Source organism: Nicotiana tabacum, chromosome 9 (genome assembly GCF_000715075.1).
Source record: "Nicotiana tabacum cultivar K326 chromosome 9, ASM71507v2, whole genome shotgun sequence".
NCBI lineage: Eukaryota > Viridiplantae > Streptophyta > Magnoliopsida > Solanales > Solanaceae > Nicotiana > Nicotiana tabacum.
The window spans coordinates 79,454,525-79,470,966 of NC_134088.1; the positions used below are offsets into that span (position 1 = coordinate 79,454,525).

At 39.3% G+C, this 16,442-nt stretch overlaps 1 protein-coding gene across 1 annotated transcript; it reads left to right on the plus strand.

Moving 5' to 3' along the window:
• Positions 1-1,497: 1,497 nt before the first annotated feature.
• On the plus strand, positions 1,498-2,268 carry LOC142163977 (uncharacterized). Its single transcript, XM_075221137.1, has one exon. It carries the CDS (start codon positions 1,498-1,500, stop codon positions 2,266-2,268), a length of 771 nt encoding a protein of 256 aa, XP_075077238.1.
• The last annotated feature ends 14,174 nt before the right edge of the window (positions 2,269-16,442 follow it).

Here is a 16,442-nt window from a genome sequence, read left to right on the forward strand (position 1 = left end):
AATATACAAGGGATCTCTCTTTCTCTCTCTTCGACTAACGGTTGACTTCTCTTTCTCTTTCCTCTCTCTCTCTCCGACGATCGTACGCCACTGGCGAGCGGCCGGCGCCGATTTCTCTGTTCAGCGGCCCAGGTAGGTCGTTTCTCCCTCTTTCTCTCTCTCTCCCCTCCCTTCCTTTTATCCCCATTTCTCTCTCACACCTCTCTTCTCTTCCCCCTTCTTTTTCTCCCCTGCCTCTGCAAACCTAGATCTCTCCCGCCGGCGACAACCCCGACCGGCGAACCCCCTCCCTTTTCCTATACACAAAGCCCCTGTCCTCATCCCCCCATCTCGCTCTTTTTCCCCTTTTTTCTGCTTCTTCGCTACCTTCGCCGGTGCCTGCTCCGGCATCGTGTAAGTAGGCAACTAGGGCTGGCAGATAGTTGGTCACCAAGTTCTATTCTATCAGTCCCCTGGTTCCCGTGGTTCTTTTTGTAATTTTCAGGTGGATAGTCGCGGCGTACGGGCAAGCAGCACCTCCGGTTGGTGCTAGCAAGGGACGACAGGAATTTTGAAGGGAGCGCAGCAGGTCTCGTAGTCTCGAGTGTACAGCAAGCCAGGTTTCATTCTCAGGAGTTGGTACCTCCCGTTCTCTTGTATCCCATCCTCTTATGTTAGCTTATTGTTTCAATATTAGTTGATACTAGTCTAGTCAATTTATTAGCCCACTTGTAGTTACAACTTGTTTTCTTCGAGGTTTGGTCCGTCACTTTTTCTATGTTAGCGATTCCTTTTGTCTTCTGTAGGTATAATGGTTGTGGTCCATGATGGTAGAATAAGGCCATGTCCTCGGGTGGGGCGGGAGGCAGGGCAGGAGGTAGGGAAAGGGATATGGGGTGGGGTAGGGGCAAGGGTGCCTATAGGTTGAGAATTGGGTCGTGGAACATAGGGACGTTGACGGGTAAGTCTATCAGGCTGGCGAAGATTCTCCAGAAGAGAAATGTCAATATAACATGTGTTCAGGAGTCTAGGTGGGTAGGAACGAAGGCGAGAAATGCAGATGGGTATAAATTATAGTACTCTCGACACTCGAAGGGTAAGAACGGAGTGCGTATATTGGTGGACAGGGATCTTAGAGAGACGGTGGTAGAGGTTAGGTGGGTGAGCGAAAGATTGATGGTTATTAAGTTATTGATTGGAGGGCTCACCCTGAATGTCATTAGCACTTATACTCTCCAAGAAGGCTTGAATGAGGAGGTTAAGAGGTGCTTTTAAGAGGGTTTGGATGAAGAGGTGCGTGGTATTCCGCCTACGTAAAAGTTATTTATATGAGGGTATTTCAATAGGCATATCGGAACGTCTTTATGTGGCTATGGCGAGGTTCATGGCGGCTTTAACTTTGGGGTTAGGAACGGAGGTGGAACTTCTCTGTTGGATTTTGCTAAGGCTTTTGAGTTAGTGATTGTGAACTCTAGTTTTCCGAAAAGGGAGGAGTATTTGACTACTTTTAAGAGTGCGATGGCTAAGACTCAGATTGATTATCTCCTTTTGAGGAGGTGTGATAGAGGGTTGTGCAAGGATTGCAAGGTTATCCCGAGTGAGACACTCGCGACCCAACATAGGCTTTTGGTTATGGACGTCGACACCATGATAAAGAGAAAGAATAAGGTGGTTCGGGGTCGTCCAAGGATTAGGTTGGGCGCCTTGATGAAGGATATAGATCAGGAGCTGGAGGGGAGGTTGTTGGCTATAAGGGCCTGGAGGAGTAGTAGGGATGCAAGCGGTATGTGGAAGATGACGGCGAACTGTGTAAGGGAGGCGGCGCGAGAGGTGTTAGGGATCTCGAAGGGTTACACGGGTGGTCACAGAGGTGACTGGTGGTGGAACATCGAGGCCCAAGGAAAGGTGGAAGAAAAGAAAGCGGCATACCAGAGGTTAGTAGAGAGTACAGACAATGAGGAGAGGAAGATGAAAAGAGAAAAATATAAGGAATCTAGGAAGGTGGCGAAGTTAGCAGTCAAGGAAGCTAAGAATACAACATTTGGTTGCCTGTACGAAGAAATAGGGGATAAAGGCGGGGACAAAAAGTTGTTCCAGTTGGCCAAAGCGAGAGAGAGGACGGCTCGTGATCTACACCTAGTGAGATGCATGAAGGACGAGAAAGTTAGAATGTTGATGGAAGACACTCAGATTAAGCGAAGATGGCAGACGTACTTTCATAAGCTGCTGAATGAGAAAGCGGACAGAGACATTGTGCTAGGTGAATTGGAACACTCCGACAGCCACTGAGATTTTAGCTATTGTAGGCACATTAAGGTCGAGGAGGTCGTTGGGGCTATACATAAGATGAGCAGGGGCAGAGCGACCGGGCCAGACAAAATTTCGGTAGAATTCTAGGGGTATGTGGGTAAATAAGGATTGGAATAACTAACTGGGATGTTTAATATTAATTTCAGGATGAAAGAGATTCTAGAGGAATGGAGGTGGAGTACGATGATACCGCTATACAAGAACAAAAGTGAAATCCAGAATTGTAACAACTACAGGTGCATCAAGTTACTAAGTCATACCATGAAAATCTGGGAGAGGGTAGTGGAAGCAAGGGTGAGGAGGCTGGTGTCGATATCCGATAACCAATTTGGGTTCATGCCTAGTCGTTCTACCACGGAAGCTATCCATCTTATTAGGAGGTTGGTCGAACTGTACAGGGATAGGAAGAAGGATTTACACATGGTGTTTATTGACCTAGAAATAATATATGACAAGGTCCCTAGGGAGGTCCTTTGGAGATGCCTGGAGGTGAAAGGTGTTCCGGTAGCGTATATTAGGGTGATTATGGACATGTATAAGGGAGCTAAGACTCGGGTTAGAACTGTAGGAGCGATTCGGAGCATTTTTTGGTTGTTATGGTGTTATACCAAGGATCTACGCTCAGCCAGTTCTTATTTTCTCTGGCGATGGACACACTGACTCACCATAGTCAAGCGGAGGTGTCATGGTGTATGTTATTCGCTGATGATATATTTATGATTGATGAGACCGAAGCGTGTTAACGAGAGGTTGGAGGTTTGGAGGTGGACCCTTGAGTCTAAAGGTTTCAAGTTGAACAGGACTAAGACAGAATACGTAGAGTGCAAGTTCAGCCGGGGGTCGGGAGAAGTGGACATGGACGTGAGGCTTGCTTTTCAAGTCATCCCCAAGAAATGGAGCTTCAAGTCTCTAGGGTAGGTTATCCAGGGGGATAAGGAGTTTGACAAGGATGTAACGCACCGTATATGGGTGGGGTGGACGAAATGGAGATTAGCGTATGGCGTCTTGTGTGATAAGAAGGTGCCTCCGGAACTTAAAGGCAAGTTCTATAGAACGGTGGTTAGACCAACCATGTTGTTTGGTGTAGAGTGCTGGCAAGTCAAGAATTCCCATATCCATAGGATGAAAGTTTCAGAAATGAGGATGTTGAGATGGATGTGCGGGCACAATAGGCTAGATAAGATTAGAAATGAAGATATCCGGGTGAAGGTGGTCGTGGCTCCCATGGAAGACAAGATGTGGGAAGCTAGGCTTAGATGGTTCGGGCACGTGAGAAGGAGAAGCCTGGATGCCCGGTAAGGAGGTGTGAACGACTGGCCTTAACGGATATGAGAAAAGATAGAGGACAGCCTAAGAAGTATTGGGGAGAGGTGATCAGGCAGGACATGGGGCGACTGCAGATTTTCGAGGATATGGACCTTGATAGGAAGTTGTGGAGGTCGATCATTAGGGTTGTAGGTTAGGAGATAGGAGGCTAGTCTAATTGTAGTGTTTTACGCTGCTTGTGGCTCCAGTTGTGTAATTAGTACTTCATTAGTGTTGTAGGTTAGGTTGTAGGAAGCTAGTTTGGTAATGATTTGTCTTAGGATGTTAGTGGCTCTTGTTGTATCCATATTACTCCACTGCATATGTAGTACTGTGCCGTTATTACTGCTTAGTGTTATTGCTTTTCTCTCTATTTCTTGGTTATTGTGTTACTGTTGTTATCTTTTCTAATTTCTTTTGATGTTACTGCTACATAGTCTCGTTCCATCTTCTTGTTCCGAAGATCTATCGGAAACGACATCTCTACTCTTCCTGAGTAGGGGTAAGGCCTGCGTACACACTACCCTCCCCAGACGCCACTTGTGGGATTTTACTAGGTTGTTGTTGTTGTTGTTGTATAATAAATATACGAAAAAAATTGAAAATTTTAAAATCTATAAGTAATGATAAATTAATTTTTTATTGAATTAAATGAACAATATTGTATAAGTTAAATAACTACTAGTGGGGTATAACTTAAAAATTAATAAAAATATTATTAAAGAGAACACATTGAGTGAATGTATATTTCAATTCAAGAAGAGTAGCCATCACTTTCTATTATAGTAATTCATGAAAGTCCAATAATTTATTTGTGGATTGGTAGGATTTGTGTATCATTAATTAGTACGCCTATTTTAGTGAAATTTGGAAGAGTGTTTAGTTTTGGATGGAAGTTGTCATCTTTCCTTTTATTTTTGCTTAAGTTTAGGAATTATTAACTAGTATCCCTATTTTAATGGGATTGAGTGGTTTATGCTAAGTAATATAATTATTTTGTTGCCATGTATGTAAAATACCTATTGATATTAGGTTTTATAAAAAATTTCTTAAATAAGTGCTCTTATGTCCCCCCCCCCCCCCAAAATTATCCATTTGTTCTTCTATTTTCTTTCTTTCCCCCTTTTGTCACGATCCAAAATTCCAACCTGTCGTGATGGCGCCTATCGATATTAGGCAAGCCGATAATCTCAATAAACCACAATTCCTCTTTAAGTTTGAAAATATAATATTTAAATACAATATAAAATTCTACAAATACTAATACGAACACTCCCTAAAAACTGGTGTCACTGAATACCTGAGCATCTAATATGAATACAAGTCTGGAAAATACGGTCCATAATAGTCTGAGACCAAATGCAGTAAATAAGGAGATAGGGAAGGAGAGGCAAGGTCTGCGAAACACGACAGCTACCTCTGAATCTCCGAAAAATCAACTATGCGAGAGAATTAGCATCCGCTATGTCCGAAAATACCTGGATCTGCACACGAAGTGCAAGGTGTAGTATGAGTACAACCAACTTAGCAAGTAAGAATAATAAATAAGGAATTGAAGATACTGACGAGCTACACAGTTATAGTTCATTTTCAATAATTCCAACAGAGAATAGACATGCTTTCAAATCCAGAAGTTTAAGTCAAATCAATTTATACAGTTCAAGTTCATGTAATCCAGATATAAAATCTTTCAGGGAATTTCACAACAATGACAAATAGCAACTAAGTGCAACAACAAATGAAAAGCAAGTACAGCCTCTCAGGGCAACAGTCACTCCACTCGTCATAACAACTCAACCACTCGGCTCTCAGCCCTCAACACTCACACTCAATGGGTACCCGCGCTCACTAGGGGTGTATAGACTCCGGAGGGGCTCCTACAGCCCAAGCGTCATAATCTGCACGGACAACTCACGTGCTATAATATCCTGCACAGACAACTCACGTGCCATAATATCCTTACCTCGCCGACATGACCTCGGCCTTACTCAGTCCTCAACCTCTCTAGTCTCTTGGGCTCTCGGATGAAAGTTGAATTTCGAGACCGATATTAAAAAGTCAACCCCCAATCAAACTTCCCAAAAATTTGATTTTTACCATTTTAAGTCTAATTCCACTACGGACCTCCAAATAATTTTCCGGACACGCTTCTAAGTCCAAAATCACCATACTGAGCTGTTGGAATTATCAGAATTCAAATCCGAGGTCTTTTACATATAGGTCCACATCCGGTCAATTTTTCTAACTTAAAATTTTCAATTATGAGACTAAGTGTCTCATTTCACTCCGAATTCCTTCCGAACCCGAACAAACTAACCCGATAAGTCATAAATCAATTGTAAGGCATAAATTGAGCAATAAATGGGAGAACGTGATTATAATATTCAAAACGACCGATCAGGTCGTTACACCTTTGGTCATGAAAATAGGTAGTAGTCCAGATACAGAATTTGCAAACTAGTAACTTTTACTTAAATAGTATTTTTATGTTTAAAAATTATTAAATATATACATATATTAAATTTGTAATATAATAGATGGAAGGGAGTTTTCTCTCTTCCATCTTTGCCTTCTGTTTGTGTTGCCTACTTAGATACGATCCTGACCATTGGGCTTACTACCCTAACAGTCGACATTCAAACTACATCAACATGGCCGGCAGTAGTGTTCTGTATTCTTGCATTCTTGGGTTGGCATTGTTTCTTTTTATTTGTTTCAAGAAAGTATGTTTTTTTTATATTGAGAAATACTTTAATAACTTTAAACTTGTCATTTTATTTCCAATAACATGTCCTTATAGTCATAAAAATATCAAAGAGTTTTAAGACTACAAGTTATAATGTTACTTTTGGTAAGTGATAAAAGTATTTACTTTTTTTGTTAAATGTTATGTTGATTGTCACACCCCTTTTCCACCCGAGAGGATATGTTGTATGGATAGTAGGTTAAAGAGTTTTTCTAATTAAAGTAACAAAATTGAGTATGAATTATTGTATTTACAGAGTCACCACTTGGAATTGATTTTTTGGGTATTCCAAGTAACCTTTTATTTGAATTCCTAGTCAAAGGAAGGTTTGACTCTATTTTTATTGACCGGAGAGAAGGTGTGAGGCACTTCCCGAGTCCCGTGATTCTAGCGCGGTCGCTTTATTAACTTAAACTTTGCTAGAATTAATTTTGGATAAACTGTAATTTATTTGATTTTCATATTTTTTCTATGTCCGCTTTTATTGTTGATGACATTGTTAATTTTTAAACTAGGACGAGTATCCCCGATCCTAGCTTACACTAACTAAGATGAGTATCCCCGACCTTAGTTCGTGTGTCGCATCTAGAATTGGAGTCTACTCGAAGTTAATTAAATAACAAACTTTTTTTTTATTTGAAAGAATTGGAACAAGACGTGTTCTCACGACCTTATTATTTTATTTATGTCTTTAATCTGAAGCGAGCCTTCCCGACATCGGTTAAGACGAAACTAATTATCTTTATTAAATCTAAGGCTTTGGAGGTTAGATTATGGAAAAAACAATTATCCATCTCTATATTGAAAGAAATTGCTTTTTGTAAACTAATGGTAATAAAACAACATGTGAATATTCTATTGATATTGGACCTTATTTATAATCTTTATTCTTATTATTTATTAAACTACATAACCAAGCTAGTATGCGAAGCATTTTAAGAACATCAAACTTATATTCGTGCCTAAATTTTGCCTAGCGCTTAAATTATTTAAAGGTGCTTAAGTTATTGGATTATTGTTAAACATTAATTAACTAGCTCCTAATAATTTTATTAAACTAAGCTAGTATTATTTTGAAGATGGATCAGATTATTTATTGAGAAAGTTGGCCAATTTGCTTATTAGTTGTGGCATTGGGCCAGCATATACACAAAAGAATGGGCAAAGTATTTATACACTTTTTAAAGATATTGGGCCTGTTGGGCAGAATCCGCCTTGGCCCATTATTGGGCCCAAGAAATGGGAACAAGCTAAAAGCCCAATGGCTTTCAACTGCTGACTTGCTAAGACAGCCCACCTGGACTAAATTGCGAGTCTGGCCTCTTTTGCTCTAAGCCATTAACCTTTATTTTTAGCTAGCAATCCCAACCACTTATTTATGATCTAGCCATTTTTTACCAGAGAGCACAGGTCCTAACAGAGATTGTTACATGTAAAATCTAGCCTTTATTATAATAACTAAAGCTTTCAGACATAGCTCTTTTGTTCTTTTCTGTAAAGAATAGCCAATTTGCAGAAAACTAACATAAACTGGCCAGAATTGCGCAAGGAGCAAGAACAGTCTTTAAACACATGCCAGCCTTTTCGGAATATCCCATTTTTACATGAATCGGAACCATATATTGGCTAATAAAGTCAAGTTACACATGCATAGAGAGTATTTGAACATCCAGAAATTCATTTTTACCCATGAATTGATTTGAGTTGCTGCTTGGGAGACTTCAAGGTATACATGCCCCACGTTCGCAGGCCTCAGAGTCACCTTTCTTTTTTCTTATTTATTATTGTATTTTCTTTCAGACAGTGATGTACTAGACACTATAGCTTACTTTGTAGAGCTTGTAGAGAGAGGTGATTAGGCAAGACATGGCGCAACTTCAGCTGACCGAGGACATGACCCTTGATAGGAATGTATGGAGGTCGAGGATTATGGTAGTAGAGTAGGTAGTCTAGAGTGTTCATAACAGTAGTATTGGCACACGGTCTCGCTTTCTGTTAGAAGTAGGATTTTATGACTAACCGTTATTTTTTTTCATTATTGATTACCTTACTATCTGGTTGTTTTTATTTTATTTTTATATGGCTTCTTGGTACTGTCCCTTCTTATCTATATTTTCATTAATGTGGTTCTTATGCTTTCTAAGCCGAGGGTCTATTGGAAATTGTCTCTCTATCCTCACAAGGTAGGGGTAAGGTCTACGTACACACTACCCTTCCCAGACCCCACGGTGTGGGATATTACTGGGTATGTTGTTGTTGTTGTTGTTGTTGTTGTTGTTGTTGTTGTTATTGTTGTTGTTGTAGAGCTTGTGATTCAGTCCCACCGTTCTTGGGGAGTGTATGGTTGAGATTCTGTTTTTTCAGAAGTTTACATGAGATTATCAGACTTGTTTTTAGTATTTTGTTAATTATATCTGTTTAATTATTATCAAATGTTAGGCTTACCTAGTCGTAGATACTAGGTGCCATCACGACATCCTACGGAGGGAAGTTGGGGTCATGACAAGTTGGTATCAGAGCTCTAGGTTCATAGGTGTTACGAGTCATAAGTAGGTTTAGTAGAGTCTTGCGGATCGGTACGGAGATGTCTGTACTTATCTTCAAGAGGCTACAAAACTGTTAGAAAAACTTCACTTTTTTGATTCCTTATCATGCGAATTGGTTGACTTCGAAAATTGAATCTTTGACTTTCTATTCTCTCATAGATGCTAAGGACATGCACTGTTGGATCTGACGATTAGACACCCGCGCCCCCTGCTAGATCCGCGAGAGGCCAGGTTCGGGCAGAGGTCGAAGAAGGGCACGTGGATCCACCTGTAGCTCAAGTTGGGAGACAGGAATCCGAGGCGCCTGTTGCCACCCCAGCACTTCTGGAGACCCTCGCACAGTTCTTGAGCATGTTCATTACCTTAGCTCAGGCGGGGTTGATCCCACTTGCACAAACCACACCTCAGGCTGGGGGAGGATCTCAGAGTCCCGCAGTACGTACCCCAGAGCAGCACGTCCAGGTTGATCAGGTATTAAAGGTTATAGCGGTACAATCTATTGTTCTAATTCAACAAGTAGTTAGGGAAGAAACATCTGAGGAGGAGCATCTTAGGCTCAAGAGGTTCAAGAAGTATCACCCTCTTACTTTTAGTGGTTTGGCTTCAGAGGATGCACATGGTTTTCTTGAGGAGTGCCACTGTATTCTTCGCACCATGGGTATTGTAGAGATGAGTGGGGTTGCTTTTACTACGTTCCAGCTGAAGGGAACATCATATCTATGGTGGCAATCGTACAAGAAGGGTAGCCCAGCCGATGTAGCTTCACTTACATGGGCTCAATTTTCAGAGTTGTTCTTGAGAGAGTTTGTTCCTCAGACCCTTCAGGAGGCATGGCGCGTAGAGTTTGAGAAGCTGCGCCAAGGTACTATGACAATGTCGGAGTATGCTGTCCGATTCAGTGATTTGTCCAGACATTCACTTGCCTTGGTTTCTACAGTTAGAGAGTGAGTCCGTCGATTTATCAAGGGGCTCAACTATGGTATTAGGTTCAGAAGGACCCGAGAGTTGGAGACAGATACCATATATCAACAAGTGGTAGAGATTGTTGGACCGGGTTAGTTCCATTGGGCCACTGATTTGGTCCAATGTTTGGCCCATTCTGGCTAAAACATGCAACTTATCCCAACCTTTTATTTCCTATTTAATTAAACTATAATCAACATAAAAGAAGGAAAACAAAAGAGCAAAAATTAGGCATTTAAAGCTACCTCTCTTTGCTCGAGAACATGAAGAGTTTACGTGTAAATATAGTAAATTTAGTGATTAAATTTGCTCACATATGACTCTAATAAAATCATTTTCTTTAAAAGGTGACCGAACCTTGCTTCCGAGGTTGACTACATATCCTTGGCTATAAAGGAATCAGGTTAGTGTAGTTTTTTGGAAAATTTGGTAGCTGGGACTATCAGACATTGGAGTTAAGACTGATGTTGTTGTTGTTGTTGTTGTTACTATTACTTGTTGCTTACATCAAATGAAAAGAGAAGAGAACTATATTTGCCTGCAAGCTAAGGGTTACAAAATTCCTATCTATGTGTCTTTGGGAGTCAAATCTTGATTCTTGACATGCTCGCTTGTGTTGACCTTAGATTGGATCTTGATGCTCTTTGAAGAAAAGATTATGACTCAATTTTCATTGAGTGCTTTTCTGATCCAAAATTGAGAAGATGAATCTTGAGACACTGAGTTGCTGACACATTATCAAAACTAACTCCAACTATCTTATGATAAAAAAACTTCTTTCTTCTGATGAGAACTGAAACTGGAAGCTTTAATAGCCACAATCTGTGCTTTATGGCAGGGTCCTGCAAAGCCATCAAAGACAAACAAAATGAACAAAATTTTCTGCCCCGGTTTGGCACTAGGAAACTTTTGTGAGTTATTAGAGAAAGCTATAAACTATGTAATTTATTGAAAGGAAGACAAAGATAGTTGTATAAGCTAGCTACGTGAGGATATGTAACCAGGGGTTGGTATCTTATATTACTAAAAGGAAATGTAACCAGGGGTTGGCCCCATGTATCACTAGGACAGAATATAATCAAGGGTTGGTACCCTGTATTACTGAAAGGAAAAATAACCAGGGGTTGACGCCCTATATCACTAGGAAGGAATGTAACCAGGGGTTGGTACCCCGTATTATTGAAAGGAAATGTAATCAAAGGTTGGCTCCCTGTATCACTAGGAGAGAATTTAACCAGGGGTTGGTACCCTGTATTACTGAAAAAAAATATAACCAGGGGTTGGCTCCCTATATCACTAGGAAGGAATGTAACCAGGGGTTGGTACCCCGTATTACTGAAAGGAAATGTAACCAGGGGTTAGCCCCATGTATCACTAGGACAGAATGTAATCAGGGGTTGGTACCCTATATTACTGAAAGGAAATATAACTAGGGGTTGATGCCATATATCACTAGGAATGAATGTAACCAGGGGTTGGTACACCGTATTACTGAAAGGAAATGTAATCAGGGGTTGGCTCCCTATATCACTAGGAGAGAATTTAACCAGGGGTTGGTACCCTGTATTACTGAAAGAAAATATAACCAGGGGTTGACGCCCTATATCACTAGGAAGGAATGTAACCAAGAGTTGGTACCCCGTATTGCTGAAAGGAAACGTAACCAGGGGTTGGCGCACTGTATCACTAGGAGAGAATGTAACTAATGGTTGGTACCATGTATTACTGAAAGAAAATATAACCAGGGGTTGGTGCTCTGTATCACTAAGAAGGAATGTAACTAGGGGTTTTTGAGGCTTTTTGACGAAAGTTGAAAAGTTGAAGATTTGGAAGGTTGGGAGGTTTGATCGAGAGTTGACATTGTTAATATTGGGTTCGGATTTTGATTTCGGGAGTTGGAGTAGGTCCGTTGTGTCATTTATGAATTGTGCGCAAAATATGAGATTGTTCGGAGTTGATTTGATATGATTCGACATTAGTTTTAGAAGTTTGAAGTTCATTAGTTTCGTCAGGCTTAAATTGAGGTGTGATTCATGGTTTTGGTGTTTTTCGATGGGAATTGATGACTCGAGTAAGTTTGCTAGTGTTTTAGAACTTGTTGGTATATTTGGATGGGGTCCCGGTGGCTTCGGGTGCAATTCGGATGATGTGCGGATCATGTTTGGACTTAGTAGAAATGCTGATAGTTTCAGGTCTGGTGCAATCGAACCTGCATGGATTTGGACGTAGGTGCGAGACCGAAGAATCGGCCATAGGGTCGCAGAAGCGAGATTGGTTGAGCTGGGGAGGAGCGCAGGTGCGGGCAGGTGAGCGAAGCCATGGGTTTCCGCGGATGCGGACGTGTGGCACAGGTGCGCATGCACAGAAGTGCAAATGGGACTGCAGAAGAAGAGGTATGCTGGAAGGTCAAAGATCGCAGAAGCAGAGGGAGTCCGCAGAAGCGGAACGTTTTTCGCAAAAGCGAAAAGGCTGGAGGTTGTAGGGGATCGCGGATGCGACTTTCGAACCGCACCTACGGGACCGCATATGCAGTTAAGTGACCGCAGGTGTGATAATCGCTAGGCAAATGTTAAAAATGAGGGTTTGAGTCATTTTTCTCATTTTGGACTTGTGGAACTCGGTTATGGGCAAGTTTTGAGAGGGTTTTTGCTACAATTGAAGAGGTAAGTGAAGGTTAATCACCTTTGTTATTATATATTGATTACCTATTGATTATTACACCTAGGTTATGTGTATTTGAAGTTAAATTGGGGTATTTTAAACCATTTGGTTGGAGAGTGAGATTTTGTGACTTGGGGGTCGATTTGTAGATGGAATTGGATGAGATTAGTGTAGTTGGACTCGTAATTGAATGTGTATTCGAAAATTGTAAATTTTGTTGGATTCCGAAGTGCGAGCCTGGTGTTGATTTTTTGATTTGAGTTAAAGATCTTAGCTTTAACATTTGGTATTATTTTTTATAGCTGTTATTGATGGTATTAAGTTGCTTTGGCTAGATTCGGGTCGTTCGGAGGCCAATTCGAGAGGCAAAGGCTTTTTTGAGTATTGATTTGCGCATTTTGAGTTAAGAAACACATCTAAACTTGGATTTGAGGGTATTTAACCCTGGGAACTACGTTATATAAAAGGTATTGGGGTGACGTACACGCTAGATAACGGGCATGTGTACGTGCACTAGCATGATCATGATTTGAGAAGGTTTTTCGACTACTACCAGGCTTGTTTTGCTATCATACCTTGTTGTACACCTATTTTCCCTACTTGTTCGAATATTTGAATTATGATTCATGTTAGACATCATGTCTAGGATATGTGCTAATTGTTTGGGACTTGATAGAGCTATGGTTGTTGTTTCGGAGCTATTAGTCTAAATTGTACACATGCCCTCAGTCGTGATGCCATATCAGTTTATAATATCTGTCTTAGTACTTGCTTATTTGATTCCTCAGTTGTTGATGCCTTATATGTATAACATTGTTGGAGTAATTTTGGTGAGATGTAATTATTTGAGACTTGCATAGTTAATGACTGAGTTTGGGCCATAGAGCCGGTTTGGTATTGTAGGCCCATATTGGATTAAGTGTTTTTGTTTTGGGGCGACACATATGCCAGCCTTCACTATTGAGCTAAATGATTATGATTAGTGCTTGGGCAGGATCTGCCCCTCCGGAGTCTGACATACCAGCAGTGGGCGCAGACACAATATTTCATATACGTGCTTGATGATGGGCAATTATGTCAGGCACCCGTACATCGCTATGTATGATTATTCTTGATGGATCCACTGTGATATTGTTGTTCTGGCATGTTTACTTGGCATGTAGGTATAGATGTGTACTTTCCTCATACTAGCTGATAAATTAAAATATCTTATCCGTGTTGGGCTTTAACTGTTACTTGAATCATGTTTAAAATTCCAAAAATGTGAACAAGCTGAACATAGTATCGTTGAGTTGCTTGCTTATACTGTTTTCCTTTATATCCTGAGTTGTTATCGGTTGTTAAATGTTGATCTCTAACTGTTTCTTCTGAGCTTGTCACTGTTTTTAACTCAAGGTTAGTGTTATTACTTATTGAGTACATATGGTCGGTTGTACTCATACTACGCTCTGCACTTCGTGTGCATATCCAGGTACTTCCAGACGAGGCGATCTCTAGAGTTCTGTTGCTACCAGGTTTGGGAGACTACAAGATAGCTGTCATACCGTTCGCAAACCTTGATGTTCTCTTTCACTTTCTATATTTACTATTCTACTATTCAAATAGTTGTATTCACAATTTGGCCTTGTATTTTGATACTCAGTAGTGCTTATGTACTCGTTGATATCAGATTTTGGGGATGGTTGTAGTTGTATTATGGTTGGATGCTCAGATATTTCTTGATGTTTCTATTGTTCAGTTTACTAAACCTTGTTTTATCGAATTCATTGTTCTATTGGTGACTGTTGGCTTGCCTAGCAAGTAGTGTTCGGCGTCATCACAGCTTCGATGGAAGTTGGCTCGTGACAACTTTTGTCCCTTTAAGTGATTTGGCTACGGCGGATTACTTCTTTGGAATTGGCGTTATTACCTATCCATTAATTTTAACTTTTTTATGCCCGTACGAATAGCACATTATAATGGATTAATATAATGTATTTATTTGTGGAAATATCTTTATAAAATACATATATTGTATAGCTATAGTTATTTATATGCTTAAACTAGTATTAGAACCCGCGCGATGCGCGGATAATATTAAAGAATATTAATTATGTCAAATTATGTTCTATCGTTTTTTAACACGTGTAGATCATATTGCTTGCAAAATCTCTATAAATTAAAACAACCGAATCATATAATCGTCAAATAATATTTCTGCTCCTAATTTTTTTAATTACATTATCCAAACTATATATTAATATAATGCTAATATTAAGTCTTTTTATTAACTAGTCACTTGACTTAATATTCTCATATTTTACTCTTCTTTTAATATATATCATAGGTATATTATTTTTATTCTTGAAAGAATTTTGTTATTCTTAAACTTTATTCAGTTTTTATAATTCTTCTAACTGTCTAAATTTATTAATAATATTTTTAAGTATTTTGCACTTTAATTTTATTTTTTATTTAATTCAAAGTATAAATCTCCCTATTATCTCTATCTCTTTCTTTGTACAGATTTTATCTGTTGTGATGCTTTAATAATTTTTCCCAACTAATATTTTTTAGTTATGTGATGCAATTTTAACATAAGAAGGTAAAAGAAAAGTTAATGCTAGAAGTAAAAATTTGTGCAATTTCCAATACATAAGCAAAAATCCCGAAACAAACTTACAGTAGCAAAATCCAGTATTCAATTACTTTCCAATTCCCATCAACCTAATAATAAACAAAATAAATATTCAAAATCATTCCACCTACCCAATTTAAAAAACAACTTCAGCATTACTATTTTTTCTCTATTTTCTTTCACTTAAAAAAGAAATTCGGGAAATTTTACAGTGAAAAAGGACATCCCACATGATTGAAGTTATTTAATATCAACGAATAATGTGATTTATCTTCAATTTATTAACTTACATAGTCAATATCGTAATACATCATAACTTTTCATCAACCCATAAGTAATAGACAACTTCAATCATTTCTTTCATCGATTATATTAAATAAACAGTTTAGAGTCAATGCATTATTTGGCTTTTTCTCAATGCGCTGCTTGGCTTAACCATAATATCGACTACCCCTTTTTAATATAATAATATACAAAAAAGGATTAGAAATACTGACGAGCGCAAAACAAAACACGAAATTAATGCTCGCTAGTCAAAGATAGTTTAGTTAAATTATCGTCTCCACAGGTTTTGGAGTTAAACAGTGTTCGAATAATTCTTAGTTAATTAACTATCCAAAAAAATTAACACTTGATTGAATGATTATAAACTACAATTAACTACTAAAAATTAAGCAGTTATCAATTCATCACGAAAGACAATAGTTGAGCAACAAAGAGATATCAATGAGAGAAATAAGGGTAATTGACTAGATGTAATGACCCGACCGATCGTTTTCAGCTATAGCGCGACGTTCGGTGGTTTGATGCCTTGAGTAGCTTCACTTCATGTATTATGACTTGTACGTGTTGTCGGAATGGAATTCCGGGAAGTTCGGATCAAATTTATTCGGATGAAAAATTCTCAATTCGGGAAGCTTTAAGTTGGAAGAGTTGACCAAGGTTTAACTTTTGAGTAAACGATCTCAGAATCGGGATTTGAGGGTTCCAATAGGTTCGTATGATGATTCCAGACTTGGGCGTACGTTCGGGTTGAGTATCGGGTGGTCCAGGAGCATTTCCGCGCATATTATGGAAAGTTGGCATTTTAAAAGTTTAAGAATTTCTTAAGTTTGATTTGAAGTGAATTTTGGTGTTATCAATGTCTGTTCAGGGTTCCGAGCTATGGAATAGGTTCGTAATGTGATTTATGAATTGCACGTAAAGTTTGGTGTTATTCCGGGATGTTTAAGCATAATTCAGATGCGTTCAATGAAGTTTAAAAGTTTGAAAGTTTAAAGAAAGGTTTCGATCGCCGATTCATAGTTTTGATGTT